General features: G+C 41.1%; 1 protein-coding gene across 2 annotated transcripts in view; it reads left to right on the top strand.

The window, feature by feature from the left end:
• Positions 1–21,834, top strand: part of CLCN4 (chloride voltage-gated channel 4) — a 47,745-nt gene extending 25,911 nt beyond the window's left edge. For both annotated transcript variants that reach the window (XM_071812978.1, XM_065856337.2), the window contains 7 exons: positions 168–374; positions 467–547; positions 1,057–1,602; positions 3,918–4,104; positions 6,574–6,972; positions 15,993–16,209; positions 17,507–21,834. In XM_071812978.1, coding sequence (XP_071669079.1) covers positions 168–374; positions 467–547; positions 1,057–1,602; positions 3,918–4,104; positions 6,574–6,972; positions 15,993–16,209; positions 17,507–17,597 — 1,728 coding nt within the window. In that variant the 3' untranslated portion in view covers positions 17,598–21,834. The remainder of the gene's footprint in view (positions 1–167; positions 375–466; positions 548–1,056; positions 1,603–3,917; positions 4,105–6,573; positions 6,973–15,992; positions 16,210–17,506) is intronic.
• The last annotated feature ends 805 nt before the right edge of the window (positions 21,835–22,639 follow it).

Genomic DNA, 22,639 nt, shown 5'->3' with positions numbered 1-22,639 from the left:
CTACCTGTGGTTTCTTTCCCTTCATCACTGTCTCTTTTCAAACAGTCTGCAATTTATGTATATATATATATGTATTTTTTAATATCTGCTGGGGTTTTAACTCCATTTGTAAGTTCAGAGTAGCAAAGGTTTCTTCAGCTCTTCAACATGTTCTTCCTACTTTCCAGATAAAAACCATCTTGAGTGGGTTCATTATTAGGGGCTACCTGGGAAAGTGGACGCTTTTAATCAAAACAGTCACCTTGGTTCTGGTGGTATCTTCAGGCCTCAGCCTTGGGAAAGAGGGCCCGCTAGTCCACGTGGCCTGTTGCTGTGGAAACTTCTTCAGCAGCCGTTTCTCAAAGTACAGCAAGAATGAAGGAAAGAGGAGAGAGGTGAGGTTGGCTCAAATCGTCTTGGTTTTCCCTGTCCAGATACTTGGTGTTTCAAAGGACTCATGCCTTGTACATAAATATTTGCTTTGTAGGTGCTCTCGGCTGCAGCCGCCGCAGGAGTTTCTGTTGCCTTTGGTGCTCCTATTGGAGGTGTACTTTTTAGTCTGGAAGAGGTGAGACCTGGCAGTTCACTTGCTTCAATAAATATATTTTCACTTGATGCCTTTTTATAATATTCCTTTTTATTTTTTCAAATATTTATATGCTTATTTTTCTTCTAAAGCAAAAATAATATTTGATTTCTAGTAATAAGAAATAATCAGGTATTTTAGCATAATTTGAATAAAACAAGACCACTCGTTTTCTGAAAACTAAATTATTTAAACTGGGAATATATCATTGTGCTGAGCTTTCTCCAGCTTTCAGCTTGCTGCTGCATGGGTCGAGCTGCTCATCACCCATCTTATCGTCTCTAGCCAGCAACTGAAAATGCCTTTTCTGATACCTTTGTGAGCAAGTTCTGGTTGTGGTAAGGACTGGTGTTCCCAATAAAGCCAGATGCAGAATCACAGATGAAACACACGGTGATGGCTTACTGTGTGCAGTGCTTCAGTGAATAGTTAAAGCAAACACCCTCTGTCACACTCAGTGTGAAGTGTTTATGGTCTCTGCTTGGTTTTAGGTCAGCTACTACTTTCCTCTAAAAACCCTCTGGAGGTCATTTTTTGCTGCTCTTGTGGCTGCCTTCACACTGAGGTCCATCAATCCTTTTGGAAACAGCCGCCTGGTCCTGTTCTATGTGGAGTACCACACACCCTGGTACATGGCTGAACTCTTCCCCTTCATCCTGCTTGGCGTCTTCGGCGGTCTCTGGGGAACCCTCTTTATCCGATGCAACATCGCCTGGTGCAGGAGGCGCAAAACCACCAGACTGGGGAAATACCCAGTCCTGGAGGTGATAGCGGTGACAGCCATCACTGCCATCATTGCCTACCCCAACCCCTACACCCGTAGGAGCACCAGTGAGCTGATCTCGGAGCTCTTCAATGACTGCGGTGCCCTGGAGTCCTCGCAGCTCTGTGACTACATCAATGACCCAAACATGACCCGGCCAGTGGATGACATTCCTGACAGACCTGCCGGGCCCGGAGTCTACACAGCAATGTGGCAGCTCGCCTTGGCTTTGGTGTTTAAAATTGTCATCACGATATTCACTTTTGGCATGAAGGTAAATCAAGGACAGGAGCAGAAGCTGTCATGAGCACAAAACACAGATATGTTGTCCTCAGCAGCTTGTGGTCTATCTGGCAGGGCTTGTGTGCCTCTGAGCTACACCCAGCCCTGTACCCATGTCCAGGTGCAGTGGACATGCCCGCTGGTTCACTCACCCACCAGCGCCTTCCTCTGTGGGTCTTTGTCACAGCAAAGGGATGAGCCCTGCTTTTTCCACCTTCTAGTCATCTGCAGTTTTATCAAGCAAAGAAGAAATCTGAGTGTGAATTTAAATTCTGGCCAATAAGCAAATCCAAGATGATTTCCACTGCATCTGTCTTTCAGCTCTCCCAGGGATACGGACTATTTATATTGTTGTCTTGTTGGATTCATTTCCTAATGTACCTTGAGGTACCTATGCTCAGGGAACTAATAGCTTTGAATTTACTGATTTACACATTTAAAATCTCACAAAAATATAAAAGTAACTGAAAAGTTCTATTTTTGAATGTTTTTAAGCACTGTATCTTGGAAAAAAAAGAGAGGAGTGAGTGGGGGAGGACTGACAGATGTATCTTTGTTTATTCTGGATTTGCAACTTTTTCCTTTCTTTCCTCCTCCTCCACATAAATGGGTGATGAAAGGTCCAAGAAGAATTTATCCAAGCTTTCAATATATACAAAGCTGTTTGTGGCGAGTTGTATATATCTGATTGCTAGAGCCCATATAAAACACACATCTGTCTGTCTGCAGCTCCCATTATCTGAACATTTAGTTCTGGATCTGGTTGCGGCAGATGATGGGAAGTTTTTCCGAGTGAAATAGTATACGTTGTGCCATGCTCAAAGCTAAAGCATGGCATCTTTCTCTTAAAAAACTCAGCTGGAGCTGAGGATCCATCTTTTAGAAGGCTTGTTACCCCCAAAATAGTAGGAAGTTGTTGGAGTTTTGCTTTTCTTTTGTGTTTTCTCCATTTGGGATGCCACTGATGACAAGAACTACTTAATGGTAGAAGGTCACTTAGGGCCAGTCACTGGGTCCCACTGATTTCCTGAGCAGGGAGAATGAGAGGGAGTTTAAGAGCACATGTGTAAAATTTCTGCAGGATGATTTGAAATGAGATGCCCTTCACTGCAGAAAGTGATTTATGCTGGGGCTGGCAGCCATTTGTTATTATGCTTATTTATTTGTTTAGAAACTTCTGAGTTTGGTTTTTTGTTTGATATGTGGATCTTTATATATTTAAAATTTGTCAGAAACAATGGGCAGTCTCAACTATTCAACTGTTCTGGAAAAGAACAGATCAAATATCTTTACCCTTCAGCTCTAGAAGGCCAAATCTTACTATATCAGCAAAATTAACACTATATGATGAGGAAGATAGCTCCTGCAGTTATCAGGCCTAGCACCCCTGGGCTATGCCAAAGTTGTTAGTTTACTTGTCTAGGAAGCTCAAGGTATATTTTCAGAATTAAAAAGATATAACAACTTTTCCTCTCTAAAAACAAAAAAATCCATGCAAGCCCTTGAAACAGATCTGAACTGTCTTCTCCACCAAGAAATTTGTCTGCAACTTGACAGTTGCACTTCACATCTCAGAAGAAATGCACTTAGCCAAGGCAAAGTGTGGTTGGTTGTTTTTTTTTTTTTTTTTAATTATTTGAATACATTTTTTTAGTGATTTGTGACTTGTCTGTGTAGCAGACAACAAGGTAATGATTCACAGAACTTCCTGGAAAATATATAGTAAGCTGAGATGAAGAAATAGCTGTCTCTGAGCAGTAAACCTCCTTTCTCTGAATTTTTATTCTGTGTTTGACATTTAATTTGAAATCTGCTTGGATTTAACCTGAAAGAGTAGTAATAAAACTGTAAAGTACCCGGGGAGATAGAAGTTGAAATCAAGATGTTATTTTCAGTTAAGCTTATTCTCAAGCCCATGACAGAACCATCAGCAGCTCCTGACTTCCTGCTGAGAAAGCAATAAAGGCAAGAACAGGAGCATCTTGACTTTAAAAGCAGACTGTTATTGAGAAACACGGTTTATCTATCAATTTCAGTATGAAGCAGCAGGTAGGATTCAAAATCACTTAAAAAAATCCATTAAAATTTTATAAAGCTATAAATACACATATAGGCACACAAACTCTGCCACTGCAGAAACCTATCTCAGACTGTGCAGAACATCACCGTAGGCTGTCAAAAGGCTATGGCCTTCTGAGCTAGCATTTAGTAAGGAAATTGGGTTCTCATACCACTAATAATAAATTATTTGATCAATTAGTTCATTATTAGTCACTTTTGTGCTCATGTGTCTATATTTTGTTCAAGATTCCTTCAGGTCTTTTCATTCCCAGCATGGCTGTTGGAGCCATAGCGGGCAGGATGGTTGGGATTGGAGTAGAGCAGCTGGCCTATCACCATCATGACTGGATCATCTTCAGGAAGTGGTGCAGACCTGGGGCAGACTGCGTCACACCAGGACTTTATGCTATGGTGGGAGCGGCAGCTTGCTTGGGTACAGTACCTGCCGGTCATTGCTTTGTGCGTGGATAACACTGATGTTTGGGGACCTACAAATTGTTTATGAGGGCTTTTTGTTTGTGTTAAGTGCTCTGCTGGCATTTCTGGATGTAGTAGATGTGATAGACTAAGGCATGGGCATCTTCCTCAAATGGTCTCTCCAGCGATCTGCCAGGTAGTCAACAAAAGAGTGGCTTGCAGTCACCCGTGACTAATCTTTATAATCTGCCCAAAAGCACATAGAAGGAAAGAAAAAAGTTAAAGTTAGGCTGTAAGTTTCCAAGGAGGAGTGGTTCTGCTTGGTTTTTTTTTCCCCTGTGATGCAATGAAACCCACTGTAGCTAGACTAATGTCACTGCCTTGTTTAGCCTGTGCTTTCTGTTAGTGCAGGTAACAAAATTCCCAGTTTTGGCCAAATTTTAAGCTACACAGAGCTAAAAATTTTGGGTCTTATTTTGGCTGTGTGTCAACTGGGTTGTCTTTTGTTTTTTGTTTTGATCATAGGCCAGTATCTGATTACATTCAATCAATAGGATTTATTGGATATAACAGAAATTATTTGTTAACTACTAAAGCAAGATCATTGAATAATACTTCACAGATCTTTCGAGGTCCGTTCCAATCCCTAACATTCTGTGATTCTGTGATGTCACATTTCTAGTCATAGATGCAACAGGAATTTTGCAAACATACTGTCTGAACATGTTTTTGCCTGATCATACCTTTCCCCTTCTGTACTTCCACATTCTACGTCCTTTTGTCATTCTTGATACCAACATTAGATGATGAAATAGTAGTGAGGAGACGTAACACATGATTAATGTAGTTGGGTAGAAGTGAAATGAAAGATATACTCAGGGAAGATCTGGAAAAGTTTCAGTTCTGGAGTCTCATGTTAGAAAAGTAGGATAATTTGTGTGATCAGTTGTAAAGGAAGGGTGGGATTTGCTTGTTTAAATTTAGTGTCTGTGGTGTAGACATCAATATCTGAGCTAGCTGTGTTGGTACCCTTCACAATCAAAGCAGAAAAATGAGATACTGGAAAGATCAGTCTCATCTGGCAATAGGTATCTAAAACCAGACAAATTAATGGACACATTTGGCTTCAAAAGTGCCTGTTTTCCTCCAGAGATTATAAAGGCAATCTGGATCACTCCTTTGGTTGCAAACACCTACAGCAATGTGGGCACATTAAAACAGCTGGGATGAATATTACTGTCAAAAAAGAGTTAAGTGCTTCCTCTTTTCCATAAATGAACTTAACGTTCATAAAAGAAATGATACACAAAAATTTTGCTCTGATATTCCAGTCGATCTGCTAGTCAGCAATTACTTCCTCTTTTAAAAGTTCCAAATCAAGGTGCAGTGATTTTAATAGTGTGGTGAGACATGCAGCAGAATGGTCACTGCTTGTTCTTAAGACCAAGACCGTCTCACTTAGAGTAAGACATATAGAGTAAGTATTAAATGATCCTTACTGTGGTATCTGCTCTCAGCTTTTTGGAGTCAGAAGTTTAAGGCATTATGGTGAGAGCCATATCTGAATCATCGTGTTAAATAATCAACAATTTAATTTTCCTGTATACTGCTACATTAAAAGAATCGTCTAATGACCTGTTTCTGATTTCTCTCATCTAAAATGATGCTGTATTTTGCCTAAAAATACCAGATTCATTACATTTACCTTTTGAACTAAGGCAAAGAAATCCTACCTAATAATTCAGTGATACATAGACAGTTGTCTGCAGTTATGTGATTATTTTTATCCGTTAATGTAAACTGAAGGAGTAAGGAGCTTGCTTATGAAATTAATATAGAAAGAGTAGACTGAAAAATACAGCTACGGCCCTGTCTATGGCTGCATGCCTAGATGGCCTCAAATCAAGTTGTATACAGTTCAAACTGCATGTTATACTAATATCAAAAGCTAGGGTTTAAGCTGCAACATAGCTCTTGCAGTGGCCCTAAACTATCCTTACGTAGGATTTTGTAACCCTGTTGTGCTCGAAGATAACGCTTAGCTTTCCCTTCAGTATGAATGTGCTAGATAAACGGATATGAAGAGCAACTCCCAATGCTCCTGCCTGCTGATTCTTGGAGTCATTTTACAAGGCTAGTGGCAGGATTCAGTTTGAGTTTCTGAAGTATCCAGTATAGGTGATTTTTTTGCATGTTCTCTGGTTTAATAGCTCAGTTTTTTTAGCATTCATTATTTGTTTTTCACTGTTAGCATCTTTGGCTTGAACAAGGACACTCAATCTTTTTGATGAAAATTGCAGTAGATGAAAAATCTCTTTCTTCGGTGAAATAAGCCTGAAGATGCTTCACAAAGTATGAGGACAAAGTATAAGGGCGTAAATAATCTCATGCTTTTTGGCGTGTGAGACTCAAAATACAAATGTGTTGCATGAGATGTATGCTTCAAGAGGGCTGAGGGAAACTTGACCACTTTCCTTGTTGGCAGGTGGTGTTACCCGAATGACGGTCTCTCTGGTGGTGATCATGTTTGAGCTAACTGGAGGCCTGGAGTACATCGTACCTCTTATGGCTGCAGCTGTCACAAGCAAGTGGGTGGCAGATGCCTTTGGGAAAGAAGGGATCTATGAAGCTCACATTCATCTGAATGGCTACCCATTTCTGGATGTGAAGGATGAATTCACCCATCGAACCCTGGCAACTGATGTCATGAGACCAAGGCGTGGTGAAGCTCCTCTCTCAGTGCTGACTCAGGACAGCATGACGGTGGAGGATGTTGAGACACTTATCAAGGAGACTGACTACAATGGTTTTCCAGTAGTGGTTTCGAAAGACTCAGAGAGACTTATTGGATTTGCACAGAGACGAGAGCTGATTCTTGCAATAAGTAAGTATCAGTGTACATAAGTTTGACAGGAATTTTGGTAGAGTAGGATGTTACCAGTGTTATTCAACTTGAAGAATGGGTATGTAAGAACCAAACCTGATTTCCTTCCCAAGTCTGTCTTTTCCTAGTTGCTGTGATCCATAGCTGGAAGTTTTTCTGTTGTAGCATACCTCCTGGTAGACTTCTGTGGGCTTGACTTTTGTGGGCTTAATTAATGCAATTCTGCTAAAGACAACAGAGATAAACTTGACTTACACAGCCAGAAGTTTTTGGAAAAGATGAAAACCCACTGCAGTGCTGAGCTTCTTGTAGTATCCATGGGCCTCCAGTAGCAGCTGGGACAGGTTGTGAACTTTTGCCATCCTGTGACAAAGTGCAAGTCCCTGTGCTTCTTTTTGTTGCACTATCTCAATTTTTCTCACATGCGGTCCTTTTGTGCTAAGTGTGGAAAACTTTTCAGTGGAGAATGTTGTTTGGTAAAGGTGGCTGAGTTTTGTCAGGCATCCAGCTGATAGCTGGGCTGGTTGCCTGAGTGCGCGATCCAGGTCATTACAGATTTTGGCCCATCAGGTCCTTTCCTGGTTGTCTTGATGGCTAGGTGGGGATTGAAAAGACAGGTATATTGGATGAAAGCAAGTGTTCCCACCTTGTCCATAGCCAGGGCATTCGAAGCTGCAGAGATCTGTGAGCCTGGCAAATTACCTCCATGGTTTGCTCCCAATTCTCTCAGACCTGTGGTGCTGAAGGCCAGCTGGGCAGGCAGGTGGCTACTGGCTGGGTATGGTCACCTTCTGCTTTGCAGGGGAGTGGAGTGTCTGGCATATCTAAATCTTGGCATGGTATTATTCCTTTCTGTGTGGGCCTATTTCATCTGTCCACTTCAGGCACCTTTAAAAAGCTGTTGTCTCAGACAGAAACTCCCATAGTCTTCAGAAAAGAAAATCCAGAAGTGGAAAATCAGGGCTATTTTAGAGGGCCACTTTCCTGCTCAGGTCTCCAAAGCTAAAATAAAATTTGAAATAACAGTGCTCTTTAAAGCACGTGGGTTTTTTTAGTGCATATTATTTTTTGTCTCCTGAATGTAAAAAGACTCCTTGTAAGTGATTAGGCCTAAAATTCATATTCACTTATTTAAGGACACTCAGATGTTACTTGATTCCCTTCTCATTCCATAGCAGAAATTCATGAATGCTGCATCAATACTACATGCAGAAGAAGAAAACAAATGGCAGAGCTCATTTTTCTCCCCTTGTAGTGCAGAATTCTCTTCAGTAATAAATTACCTTCTCCCTTTTTTCCTTCTGTTGTGTAACCTGTCATTTCAGTTAGAGAAAATAGTTTGTGAACTGAATTCATTTTGCATTTATTTATATCACAGATTTCTTAAAACACAGGAAAGCAGAACAAGCCTTACTGCCTATTCTACAGCTTCTCTAATTGTACAATTGTAATTTCACTTCCAAGGAGTGTGGGAATCTACCTTTTTCATTAAAAGTCCACCATTACTGTTTGCTCCTTCCCCTCTCCTCTAAAAACAAACAAAAAAAAAGTCTCCATGAAGTTATAATACTTTGTATATCAATTTCAGTATAAGAGGATTTTAAAGACACAAAGATGAAGAAGTCCAAGACAGCTAGCTGCAAAACTCCTTTCAAACAACTGATTTTCTCAGAGGGCTAATCTTCCTTTGGTAGTAACAAAAGATGCCTTGTATGGCCAAGCTAGGAAAGAAAATATGTGTTTGAAGTTTCACCAAATTTTTAAATGTCAAGTGCTGATACCAATTATAAAATAGTTTGTATTGTGTCCTGCTTTTGCTAATGATTTTCAAATGTCTTCCGCATAACCCTGTGAGAAACAAAAAAACCTTAATTAGATGTATTTAGCCCGCCCTGTGGCTGACTTTTATGCTGTCAGTGCCATGTCATGGCTGTAATATTTGCTGCGGGAAAATTGCAGGGACTAAAGGTGCAGAGCCCTTACTTTAAAAGCAGGAAGATCAGATGCTGTCTGAAGTGAGTGAGAGAAGACAGAGGAACTTAGTCTTTTCATTCAGCTCATAAATGTCTACGTGACTGAATGGGCTTGCTAGGAGATGTATGAAAATGTCTAGCTACGTACTGATAACAAAGACATCAGTTAAAAATAAACTCAGTGATTTTAGATCAAAATGCTTTCCTGTTCAAAATCTGTTTCTTTGACACCCACATTTTCCAGACGAAAAGATGCTCTTTCCTGATCAACTCTGATTAAGAGCATCTTTCATAGGATCGGAGGCAGAACTGAGATTTAAAATCAAAAACTTCTCTGCATAGATGTTTTCATAAAATCTTCTAACTGCCAAGGACCTTTGGTGACCCTTTTTCTCTTGGGTTGAGTATGAAAGCTCCTGATGTCATCCCATGCTGACTGATTCTGTGCTCCCTGAAATACTTATACACCAATGCACACAGCATGGGGAATAAGCGGGAAGAGTTAGAAACCTGTGTTTGGGCAGGAGACTATGACCTGGTGGCAATTACAGAGACATGGTGGGACAGCTCACATGACTGGAACGTGGTCATGGATGGCTACGTCCTTTTCAGGAAAGACAGGCCAGCCAGGCGTGGTGGTGGAGTTGCTCTTTATTAGAGAGAGCAACTACAATGTATTGAGTATTGTCCAGGGGTGGATGAGAAGTGAGTTGAGAGTCTGTGGGTGAGAATTAAGGGGCAGGCTGGCAGGGGTGATACTGTTGTGGGTGTCTATTACAGGCCACCAGATCAGGATGAAGAAGTTGATGAGGCCTTCTACAGACAGCTGAGAGCAGCCTCACAGTCACAAGCCCTGGTTGTTGTGGGGGATTTTAACTTCCGTGATGTTTGCTGGACGAACTACTCAGCCAGCCAGACACAGTCCAGGAGGTTCCTCAAGTGCATTGACAATAACTTCCTCATGCCAGTGGTGGATGAGCCAGCTAGAAGATGTGCACTGCTGGACCTCATCCTCACTAACAAGGAGCGTCTGGTTGAAGCGGTAAAGGTTGAGGGCTGCCTTGGTTGCAGCAACCATGAGATAGTGGAGTTCAGGATCTCATGTGACAGGATCAGAATACCAAGCAGAATTGCAATCCTGGACTTTGGTAGGGCAAACTTTGGCCTTTTCAAACAATTGCTAGGGAAAATCCCACGGGCAAGGGTGCTTGAAGGTAAAGGGGCCCAAGAGAGTTTGTTAGCATTCAGGGCTTGCTTCTACCAAGCTCAAGATCAGACCATCCCGACATGTAGGAAGTCAAAGAAGGGAGCCAGGAGACCTGCGTGGTTAAACGGGGAACTGCTAGGCAAGCTCAAGTGGAAGAGGAGAGTTTACAGATCATGGAAGGAGGGGCTGGCCACTTGGGAAGAATATAAGACTGTTGTCAGAGGATGTAGGGACGCAACTAGGAAAGCTAAGGCCTCCTTAGAATTAAACCTGGCGAGAGGGGTCAAGGACAACAGAAAGAGATTTTTCAAATACATGGCAGATAAAAGTAATGCCAGAGGCAATGTAGGTGCACTGATGAATGAGGTGGGTGCCCTGGTGACAGAAGATACAGAGAAGGCAGAGTTACTGAATGCCTTCTTTGTCTCTGTCTACTCTACCAGAGGCTGTCCTGAGGAGGCCTGTACCCCTGAGGCCCCAGAGGAAGTCAGGACAATGGAGGAGTCTGCCTCGGTTGATGAGGACTGGGTTAGGGAGCAGTTAGGCAACCTGAACATCCATAAATCCATGGATCCAGATGGGATGCACCCAGGGGTGCTGAGGGTCGTTGCTAGGCCACTCTCCGTCATGTTTGCCAAGTCTTGGGAAATGGGAGAGGTGTCTGAGGACTGGAAGAAAGCAAATGTCACTACAGTCTTCAAAAAGGGCAAGAAGGAGGGCCCGGATAACTATAGACTGGTCAGCCTCCCTTCCATCCCTGGGAAAGTGATGGAATAACCAATCCTTGGTGTCATCTCAAGTCATATCAAGGATAAGAGTGTCATTAGGGGCAGTCAACATAGCTTCACCAAAGGGAAATTGTGCTTGACCAACCTCATTGACTTTTATGAAGACATAACCAGGTAGTTAGATGATGGCAGGGTGGTAGATGTGGTCTACCTTGATTTCAGTAAAGCATTTGACACAGTCTCCCACAGCATCCTTGCTGCTAAACTGAGGAAGTGTGGACTGGATGATGAGGTAGTGAGGTGGACTGGGAACTGGCTGAACGAAAGAAGCCAGAGAGTTGTAGTCAATGGGGCAGAGTCTAGTAGGAGGCCTGTATCTAGTGGAGTGCCTCAGGGGTCAGTACTGGGACCAGTATTATTCAATATATTAATCAATGACTTGGAAGAGGGAATAGAGTGTACTATTAGCAAGTTTGCTGATGACACCAAGCTGGGAGGAATGGCTGAGACGCCAGAAGGCTGTGCTGCCATCCAGCGAGACCTGGACAGGCTGGAGAGTTGGGCAGGGAATAACCTGATGAAATTTAACATGGGAAAGTGTAGAGTCCTGCATCTGGGCAGGAACAACCCCAGGTTCCAGTATAGGCTGAGCAATGACCTATTAGAGAGCAGCTTAGGGGAAAGGAACCTGGGTGTCCTGGATGACCATGAGCCAGCACTGTGCCTGTGTGGCCAGGAAGGCCAATGACATCCTGGGGTGCATTAGAAGTGGGTGGTTAGTAGGTTGAGAGAGGTTCTCCTTCCCCTCTACTCTGCCCTGGTGAGACCGCATCTGGAGTATTGTGTCCAGTTCTGGGCCCCTCAGTTCAAGAAGGACAGGGAACTGCTGGAGAGAGTCCAGCGCTCCAGCGCAGAGCCACAAAGATGATGAGTGGAGCTGAAGGAGCTGGGTCTCTTTAGCTTAAAGGAGACTGAGGGGTGACCTCATTAATATTTATAAATATGTAAAGGGTGAGTGTCACGAGGATGGAGCCAGGCTCTTCTCGGTGACAACCAATTGTAAGACAAAGGGCAATGGGTATAAACTGGAACACAGGAGGTTCCATTTAAATTTGAGAAGAAATGTCTTCACGTTGAGGGTGACGGGGCACTGGAACAGGTTGCCCAGGGAGGTTGTGGAGTCTCCTTCTCTGGAGACATTCAAAATCCACCTGGACGCCTTCCTGTGTAACCTCATCTAGGTGTTCCTGCTCTGTCAGGGGGATTGGACTGGATGATCTTTTGAGGTCCCTTCCAATCCCTAACATTCTGTGATTCTGTGATTTCCAGTATGGTTTGTGTCTGTGTGGCTTAAAATCTGGATTTGGTTGCACAAAAGACACAGTATATGGTTCCAGTACAGGGCAGAGCAAAACGCTGTTTTTGTACCATGCTAGCAACTTTTGACAGCTAATCTTCTTTCACTGAAGGACAAAGTTGCTTTGGATTTATTGCAGAAGATGTCATTGCTTATCATTACCACAGAGCAGCTAATGCTTTGTAAACCTTCACCTCCGCTTGCTTCATAGTTCTCTTCATGGAGACATACACTAAGTCTCCTTAAACTAAAAAAATACTTGCCAAGAAGTAAACATCACATGTGGTGAAGCATCTTTTATTCTCCTGTTCAGATTCTTATCTCCTGCTCAGCCTGACAGCATCCAGAGGTACTGGAGTTAAGTCTGGGAACAGTAAAAGCCCCATTTGTGCAACACTGTAGCCAGGGAATGAGGTCTTCTGAAAAGCAGAGTCACGCCCATATCAGTATTTATTATTTCCCTGCACTGTGCCCTGCAGATGCCTCCTCAGTTTGAACTGGCTTGGGTGCCTCTATATGACAATGTTGCACTACGTAGACACATGCTTTCAAACAAGAAGCTTCAACTTCTTTCTCTGGCCCAACAAACGTGCGTCACCAGTGTGGTGGCCCAGCGAATACTCTGGGGTGGTACTCCACCTCCCTCACACAACTGACTTCTTGGATGAAGGCAATAGCTGTTGAGTCACACATCAAATATGTGTTCACACACAGCTCTCTGCCTCTTGATTTACGCCTATTTAATTTCTTTCTTAGTAAGCACTAGTAGCACTTAGTAGCACTAGGCACGCTCTAGAAATGCATCTAGTCCCTATAAAGTGAATGGCAATGCCACTTCCGATTGCTCAGAAGCACCTTCAGGATGATTGTGTCCTTCCACCAGTTCTTGTTGAGCAGGTAGGCAGGTCAGGGGGGCAGGGTCACCCTCTGGGAATAAATGTCTACGGTTTAGATTACACCTACCTTACAGTCTTATGGAGGGGAGTATTTGACCCTGTAAAGCTCTTCTTAAATTTGGCCAGCTTCAGAGGTTTCGTATGAAAGGCAGAGTCTTGAACACAAGCCAGGTGGCCTGTATAATGTACTTTTCCCAGTGTGGAGTTGAGAGAGCAACATAGTTAATATAGGCTGTGAACTGTGAACTCCTGAATATGAGAGGCCGTTTCACATTTGAGAGAACTAATTCACTCTCTAGCTATGACAAGAGCCTTCTGCATAGATTACTCTGTAAAACCAGCCATCATCATCCATTTGCTTTGCCCATTCTTTTAAGCTATATCTATTTTTCTTACCCAGCGACTGCAAAAATCATGTGTTCTTCTGTTTTACCTTTAACTCCCACATCCAGTGAGACTACATATGAAGTCCACCATTTTTCTGACACCACTGAATTTGCTCAATAGTACTACATCATTCAAATTTCTCGAGAGAGATGTTTGACTTTGAAGGGTGAAGTCATGGCTTTGGCTAATCACTGTTGTCCAGGGTCATTGCTGCCTTGGGAACAGCCATGTGGTAACTGGAGTGCTTGGGCCTGTTGCTTTGGGTGCAGCTTGGGGAAGGAAATACCTAGCTGTCAAGGGTTTTTATCAAAGGGTGGGAGTTACCTTCAGTTTGATTAATGTTACCTCTTACCACAGATCATATATCAAAGTGCCATGCAGGCATGTTCGCACTTGAAATTAGATGTATGAATCAAAACAAGATGAGACAAAGTTAGCATCATTCCTATAAATGGCAATAGGCCTTGAAATATGTGGGGTGAGAAGGCTGAAAATCATATACTGTACTGATATTAGGTTCAAGCCAGCACTGTTCCAGTTCCAGAAATATTACAAGACAATGATCATTAAATGGGAAAAAATGCAGCTGGAACACGTTGGAAACCATTACTGTCTACACGTTACAAGTCAGAGGAGCAGATTTCTGCACTTTGATTGATGGCAATGAGCTCTAAGAATATACACATACGCTTTGAGTATGTCTGATTTGCTGTACCTCTCAAGAACAGAAGCAATCCTAATTAATCAAAGATAATAGTTCTGGCCATTTCCAAGAATTTATATTAAAAAAAGAAGAGAGTAAAACTCTCAGGGCCAAACAAATGATATGCTTATTCTGTGGAGAGAGAAGTTATCTATCATTTGGAAATCCATGTCATGTATTGATCATACTGTGTAGTGTTGAGTAGAAATGAGGGAAACACTACGAAGAAAATTAACTCCTTCAATGCTAAGTATTCTTGTTGGAGCATACTTGGAAGTAAAAGGCTTATACTGACTATGTAAAGTCCAGATGCAGTGTAAAGTTCATGTCATAGTTTGATCAAAGTATGAATGATAGCTTTTGAACTTTTGAGAGTGGTTAGATATGTGCTGTTGGAAAAAATGTATCAGACTCATTTACTGCTTGTCGAGGGTTAAGATTGCGGGGTGACAATCAAACCCTGGCAGATGTATTGTTAACCTCCTCTCCCCCTCCCCCCCCCCCACTTCCCCCTTTTGCCCCTCCCTCTCCCCCCTTCCCACTCAGGACAGGTGATCGGGAGGGAAAGAAGGACAGAAAGAAGAGAGTTGGAAAAATTAAAGATGTTTTACTAATGCTACTAATAAGAATAGAGAAAATAATACAAAATATACAAAACCAATCTTGTAAGTCTCAGTAACTGCAGAGCCAGCACCCAAAGTCCTGGATTAGACTCTGTAGCCAACTGGAGCTGGATTCAGTCTCTCACTAGGCCTCAGTTCGCAGGGACGACCAGCAAGGTCCTCTCCTAATGTCAGCCATGAGGAAAAAAAAAAAAAAAGGGACGAGATCCTCGTGATCTCCCACTTTATATGAAGTATTCACGTGAATGGAATGTTATACACCATTGGTCAGTCTCTCGGTCATCAGTTTTCTCGTTGCCCCTCTCACGAGATGTCCATCCATGCTTATCAATAAGTTTGCATTTCATTGCTAGGTTTAACCAAAACGTGTGTTGGGTTCTCCAGGAAAATGCAACTAACATGAAGGCTTTAGCTGACGGGCAAATTCACCAAAATAGAAACCTGTTTTTAACAAAACCAGGACACGGCTATATATTGTTCCTCCCGTTACTGTTTTCCTTTAAGTAGGATGCTATTTTTTTTCCACCATTTGAAAAGGTAGATATACAAACTCTATGTAACAAATTAACTGCAAAACTACAATATTCACCCTGTGTGCCACAAAGGTGTGCCACTCTTGAATGACACCCACACCACCCCCAGACCCCTGGGATGTGAGTTTCTCTTTCCCTACCTTTGTGTTCAGAACTCCATTCATCATGCCCAGATTTCCCCCACTCCACTGAGAAGTCTGTGAACAAACATATTGCTCAAAGGCAGCTGGGACGGTATATAGGCTTTTGACTCCACTTATCTGGGCTTATAATAGAAGGTTCTGTTGTGGTTCTCACAATGGAGGAAATGACATATAATTATTTGAATTTGAGAAAAACTGGATTAGTGATTTTTGTGAATGCAATGAGTTGCAAATTTTTTCAGGAAAGCGTTATCCCAACCAAGCAAAATGTTTGTAAAAATATCACTTCTATTTCCTTCAAGGGAACAATGTCTCAAGGAAATTCAAGTTTGCTCAGTAACCTCAACTTCTGGGATCTCAGTATATTAAAGACAAAAAGTTGCTAGTACCTTTGCTTTCCAAAGGAGGATTTTTTTATTACTTGCTATCAAGCCTAACTCACTATCTACTTTGATCTTTCTGTTATACAGAGAATGCAAGACAGCGGCAGGATGGGGTGGTGAGCAACTCCATCGTATACTTCACCGAAGACCCCCCAGAACTGCCTCCCAACAGTCCCCATCCGCTGAAGCTGCGGCGTATTCTCAACCTGAGCCCTTTCACTGTCACTGACCACACACCAATGGAGACCGTGGTAGATATTTTCCGGAAACTTGGACTCCGGCAGTGTCTTGTTACTCGCAGTGGGTGAGTAGATGCTGAGTCAAGCACACTTAGAGAATTGCAGATTTTCTTCAGCATTAATGGTGCAGATAAATACAAAATAAACTATTCAGGCTCCTACTATCATTCAGTTTTCAACAGAGGCAGATCTGGCAAGTAGTATTGTTTGCAGAGGATGTGCCTATTTCTAGACCTACAGCTGGATTACATGCTTGTGAAAACTGTGATAAAGATGTCAGTGGAAGAAAATTCATTAGTTCAGCTTTCTTTAGTGGGAAATGGAAGTGTGTATAAACCAAAAGTCCACAAAAAACAGCTGAGGAAGTGTGGGAAAACATGAAATTAGAAGAGTAAAAAGCTGCAACCATGTGCAATAGAAATAACACCCCATCATTCCAGTGGGATTTCAGCTATTTTGGGGTCATCGTTCATCCCAGGGTCTAGTAGTAAGAAGAAACTTTACAACAGTATAACAAAACCAGAGCCATCATTTTCAAATGTGTAAGACTAAAATTTAGTCTTCGTCAAAAAGCCTTTTTGTTATTCAACTATATCGCATATCAGCTGTTACTATCGATACAGTGTTCTTAGCATTATGAAAATCAGGATAATTATTGGGACACAGATTTAGGTCCTGATTTTAGGTGCCTGGATTTGGAAATTTTGAGCTTGAGTTCTAGCACGTACATGAAATGTGCAAAAACTGTAACAACGACATGGCTTCAAAATTCAGTGCCTCGTGGCCTTCAGGGACAGAACATAAAAGCCCTTGAATACTGAATACAGTTAGGAAATCTTGACTCCAGGGGCCAGATATCCCATAGGCCCCATCTTCCCTGACAGATAAAATTAATTTAGGATCATATAAATGAGAAATTATCACTCAGCATTGAAGGAATTATGCTGTCAAACAGTGAGCATTTCAGAAAGTCTGTACTTTCACTTAGTCTGTGTGTTACTAAATCCCATGCCATAGCTCAGGGCACTGGTGCCTTTGTTTTGTGCTGTTGGCCCTCTGCAGCCTGAGCCTAGCGAAACTCATTATTTTGTTGTACAGTGTCAGGAGTTGTAGCTCCTAACTCTGTCATGTTCCCAACAAAAAGAGATAACAACCCAAAGTATTTAACTAAATGATCATGTCCAGAGTAGTAAAAATACATGAGGTGAGAACATTTTTTTATGAAAGATAATCACTGAGGAATGGATGGGATGGACAGTGTTATATGGAAGCACTCACAAAATGTCCCTGCAGCTGAACAGGGGAAAAAGACACATTATATATGAGATGACTGTTGACCTTTCCTTTCCTTTTCTCCTCTAGGAGGCTGCTGGGTATCATAACTAAAAAGGATGTATTAAGACATATGGCTCAAATGGCAAACCAGGACCCTGAATCTATCATGTTTAACTAGACTGGTAAAGGAAGAAGAAAGTAACCCCAAAGGAATCCCTTCTAGATTAACACAAAGGCTATGCTCGGTGTTTCATTTTGTTTAAAGAGAAAATGTAACGTGTATGAGGAATGGCCCAATACACCTCTGACGGAGGGAGTGGATGCAGGATGGCACTTATTTAACAAGGAAGGCAGTTCAGAAGCTCTGAGCAGCTGCAGACATCAAGCTGTGTTTCCTTAATGAGGTTCCCAACAGCTCAATTGGAGTGTTGGTGGGTGTAAGAGATGTGATGCTTAGAGACAAAGAGCCAGGAGCACCACTGGGATGCACCAGCGTTCATGGTAACTCTCGAGGCAGGTGTGAAGACTCACAAACACTGTTTATGCATAAGCTGTTAACAGAGAGACAGATTCATGTTCCAAACTAGAGAATGTGTATGAGTAATGTCAGTTGTTTTGGTTACTGAAATCATGGCTATTTATTTGTTATTGAATTGTACCATTTTCACGAGGGAAAAAAATAATTGTATTTTAAAACAAAAAATTTTGCCATCTTCATTTATTTTTGTAAAAGTTAAGTGAATCAAGACTGAAGTTAAAGGATCATGAACACACTTCAACTCACTTTAACACATAGTGTCCCCTGCTCCCTGCTTTAGTCCTTTGAACTTTAGGCAGTTTAGCATTTCTGTCAATCAACTTCCTTTTATTAATGTTGAAATGTGACTTATTTGTAAGGATTTATGATTTATCTATGCAATTTTGCATACAGGTACTGTAACATTTAGGATTATATTATGTGGTTTTCTTAGGCAAAAGGAAAAGACATAGAAGCCCACGGAGGAACTTTCAAAGGCACTAAAGGGAGACTGGTACCCAACTTCCATTGATATCGGTGATGAGAGATTGAACCTCTCACCTATCCCTACTTGTGTACATCACCTTTTTTCAAAAACTAATGAAGTTCTGCATTGATTCCTGATTTTCCATTTAGTTCCTTTTCATCATTGTTATTTCTTGGCATTTGTCTGCACCTAAGATAAGATTGTTACAGTTAATTTAACAGTTGCAGACATTTATTCTGTAGCAGATCTATTCTTTATGCATCTGCCAGTTGTAAGACTGTGGAATCCTTCCCCACAACACTGTGGCTGGATGACATCAGAGGGACTGAGAACATAAACAATAGCAAAGCTTTAATTATTGATCTGTTTGCAGCAAGTACACAAGATTTAACAGCCCCTGATGCCAACGTCCAAACCACTCAAGTAAAAATGCTCAGTTTTCCTAAACCTTTGATCTGTACTTCTGTGAGATGCACAGAGTCAACACTGTGTTAATTTACTAGCACTTTAATAGTACTGCTATCAGTAACAGAAGACCAAATTCTACTCAGTAACACATAATCCACACTGTCCAGTGTCTGATTTATAACTATAAGTTTAAAGATTTGAGAGAGATTTCATCCTAACTTAGATGTCTCAAATCCCCTTCAGACCCTCCTAGAGTCTGGTCTCTTCATTTAGGCATCTAAGACCTCTGTTATTTTTATTCAAATTCATGTACATATCAGTAGCTCAGGGTCATTGTGTCCAGATGGTCTTCATGGACAGAGATGAGGGGAGTCCTTTTGTGCCAGAAGAGCCCATTGCTTACGTCAAACAAAAGCCAGAGTGTTGATCCCACTTGTAGGCAATGTGCAAGATGATTGTGTCCCTGAACTGGGACAACTAGCCAGGTGCACCCTAAGTTAGATGCTCAAAGTTACATGCCACAAATTCTTCCTCTTATGTCCAGTGACCCTGCTTCCTTCTGGCATGTATCCCACAGCATTCCCACAAAGTATGGTCCAAATTGTTTAAGTAAAAGAAACGGAAGTAAAGGAATAATTTTAGTCTAGTAAGTACTTCATTTAACAATAGTGTTTGCAAAAGACTGACATAAATGTATGTAGCTCTGGCCAAAACCTATAAATATTTCAGTGCATAATTTTTGTTAACTGAACATCTGCAGTACAATGTATTATTACAGGATATTGTTAAAATTGTGTAAACTATAGAACTGAGCACCCCTTTCCTTCTGAAAATAGGAAATACAACATAATATTGTTGTTTTTTTATGTTTTTTTCTGTGAAGTTGTCATCAGCCAAACTCATAAAACAAACCCCCAAGTCAACAACTGATCTCATAAACATTGGATTCCCTTATTTGGACAGAAATGCCATAATAAAATAAAATCAGTTCATTCCCACAACTAAATCCAAGCGGGGCTTAGTACAAATGTCAGTTTCTACACAAAACTGCTAGAATGTAAGGGATTTGAACTAAGATAAATAGGCTGAGTTTTGAGGGCAATCTTGTTCTGAAATTGAAATTGAGGACTGTGTTCTGCTTTTCACTTTTATAGCTCTTAATGTTAGTACATACGTTTGACAAACATTTTCTCCATCTTTCTTTATGTGTACATAGGAAACGAGTGCATGTTCTCCCCATTGAACACTTCTAAATACCTCTTTTGCTCATAAGCCAAGAGAAATAGCTGGGAAGTGAATTCACCTGCTATTTGAAATCAAACTCAAGGCTTCTTGTAAGTCAGGGAAAAGGATAGGTCCAAAGCCGCCTTTGTTAGTGAAGGAAATGCCAGTCCACGTTGCATTATAATGTAGTTCATGGCATAGCTAATTCTGAAGAGCATCCATATTAAGAGTACTGAGGGCAATGTTTGCTAACAGGAACCAGGATGGTATATCAGCACTGTAAAAAATTATCATTTCCTGAGAAAAAGACAGAGTCACCTAACTGAGGTTAAACTGTCCATGAATACAAACTCACTTGGGTATTGACTTGGGTTATCAGCTTAAAGTCCATCCATGGCTATGCACAGGCATAAACTTGGGTGGCTGATTCCCATTGACATGCAGAGGCCTGACTCACTAAAACCAATAGTCAGCCTTGTGATAGCTTGTAACCTCACCTTATTAGGCTGCACATGAGAAGCCCTCAGGGCTTCAGGATTCATAAAACCAGCATGGTGTTTTGTAAGAAACAACAACAGAAGGAATGGAGATTTATGCACTTATTGCAGGTGCAGTTTGACCCTGGGACTACCACCCAAGCAGAAAACAGGTAAATGAGTCTACAACTCTTTTCTATCAAACACACTCTGCTTTAGATGGAAAGTTTTAAATATCTAAGGGGTCAAGGAAAAAAGCTTTGGATGTGTAACTGTACATGGCTGGTTAGACTGCTGCTTCTTGTTCCAGTGTCTGTTCAAAATACATTAAACACACTTAGAGCAGGGACTGATAGCTAGCTCTCCACAAACAGCATCGCCATACCTAATGTCAGCTGTTTGGCATTATCAAGGCCGAGGCGATGCTATAATAGAATGACAAGGAGGGTTTTGAAACTGGATGGACTTAGCTAATTGGAAAACTTAGCACTTTAGACACTTCCAGAGATGGTAATTGGCTCTAAGTCCTTCTGTTGATCTTACTCCATGCTACAGTCTTCATTGCTCTTTTAACTTGAGTGGCTGAATGTGGAACACTTAATATAAGTTAATAACATGCTTTTCTCAAAAAAATGCAATTTTGATGTAATGATTTAATGTATTTCCCCATAACAAGCCCATTATCAGTCACTGTTTTCCATCTGTACTCCCCAATATGTCTCAAAAGTTACCGAACAGACTCCAGAAGGCATAGATGTCAGCCTTAAGTATTTGTTAGAATTTGTAGAGCTCAAGACAGTTACGGAACCCAATCAATCTGAGAGTTACGTAAGTACTTTAGTAAATAGTGCTCACTTTATGCAGACTCAGTTCAATCCCTGTGTTCAGGCAGTTGGACTTCAAAAATGTCGAGCTAAACAAGAGAACAAAAATCTTCGAATGATGCAAGTTCAGTATTGTACCTTTGTTTTGCATGAACTGTGTTCAGCTACATTCAGCTTCTGATGTGTACTTGAAGCAATCTGTACCACAAAGTTTATTATTAAAGTGGATGACATTAGCCAGATCCTTTGGCTGTCACAGTGGTAATAACTATTAGTTCTTATGCTTTGATGAAACAGAAGAAGAATGTTTAAGAATTACAGAAGACCCATTGATTCCGTGTTGGAATGACATTATAATTATGAATATTGTCTTGCTTTGATTTTGGTTTTTTAAATTGTAGAAAACAGTATGTATGTTGCACCTTATAAAAATGTTTGGACTCTATTTTTAAAATAAAACTGACTTAGAGTACTGGAAATATTTCTTGGATATCTTACTAATTGGACAATTATTTCATTTAATGTGTCTGTATGATTTTGATGTTTCTTTTTCCCACCTATAGCGATAGCTCAAGCCTGAATAATGATTTAGGATATCTAATTCAGATACACGTTAGCTAACGTTAAGTTAGGAGTTAGTAAAGTTTGCGCAGTGGACTTCAAAGAATCAGGATTGACAGCTGTTTTATTTTCAGACAGAAATGTTTTTTACTTCAGCATCATAAATCCTTTATTAAAGAAACCTAAAAAGAGAAAAAAAAAAAAAAGATTTATCCTACCAGGTTGTTCTGCCTACAGTAACCATGAAACTTCTTTGAAGCTGGATATTGCAAAGCCCTTATGATTTCAGTTTTTGTGTGTATTTTTCAGTTGCACTTTAATTTAGAGCTAAGCTCAAAGACTGAAAATGGCAGGTTCAATCATGCCCATTTAATTGGATGGAACATCCTTTAAATCTCTGTCAGAAGCTAACTTTTAGATAGCAGTAAAGAATATGGGCTTCATTCTGATTAACATAATAACCAAGCAAGTAGAAACGCACTGTGTCTTTTTGCAAATGAGACATTAATCGATGGTTTATCCAAAAGAAGCATTACAGCTTTCAAGACATGCTTCAGAGAAGAAGTTGATAAAATGGATATATCAACAATATCCTAGTTTAAGTTAGGTTACTCTTTTCAGAAGCTGATGCTGGAGTCCCAGAGCTTCCAGCTTCTTCCATATATTGCTGTGGCCTGAGCACAGCACAATGTACACACCAAAAAGCCAGGAGGCATCAGGTAC

This window comes from Patagioenas fasciata, chromosome 1 (genome assembly GCF_037038585.1).
Source record: "Patagioenas fasciata isolate bPatFas1 chromosome 1, bPatFas1.hap1, whole genome shotgun sequence".
Lineage (NCBI taxonomy): Eukaryota > Metazoa > Chordata > Aves > Columbiformes > Columbidae > Patagioenas > Patagioenas fasciata.
Note: the sequence above shows the minus strand (reverse complement) of the source record. Positions and strands in the feature narration are given on the sequence as shown.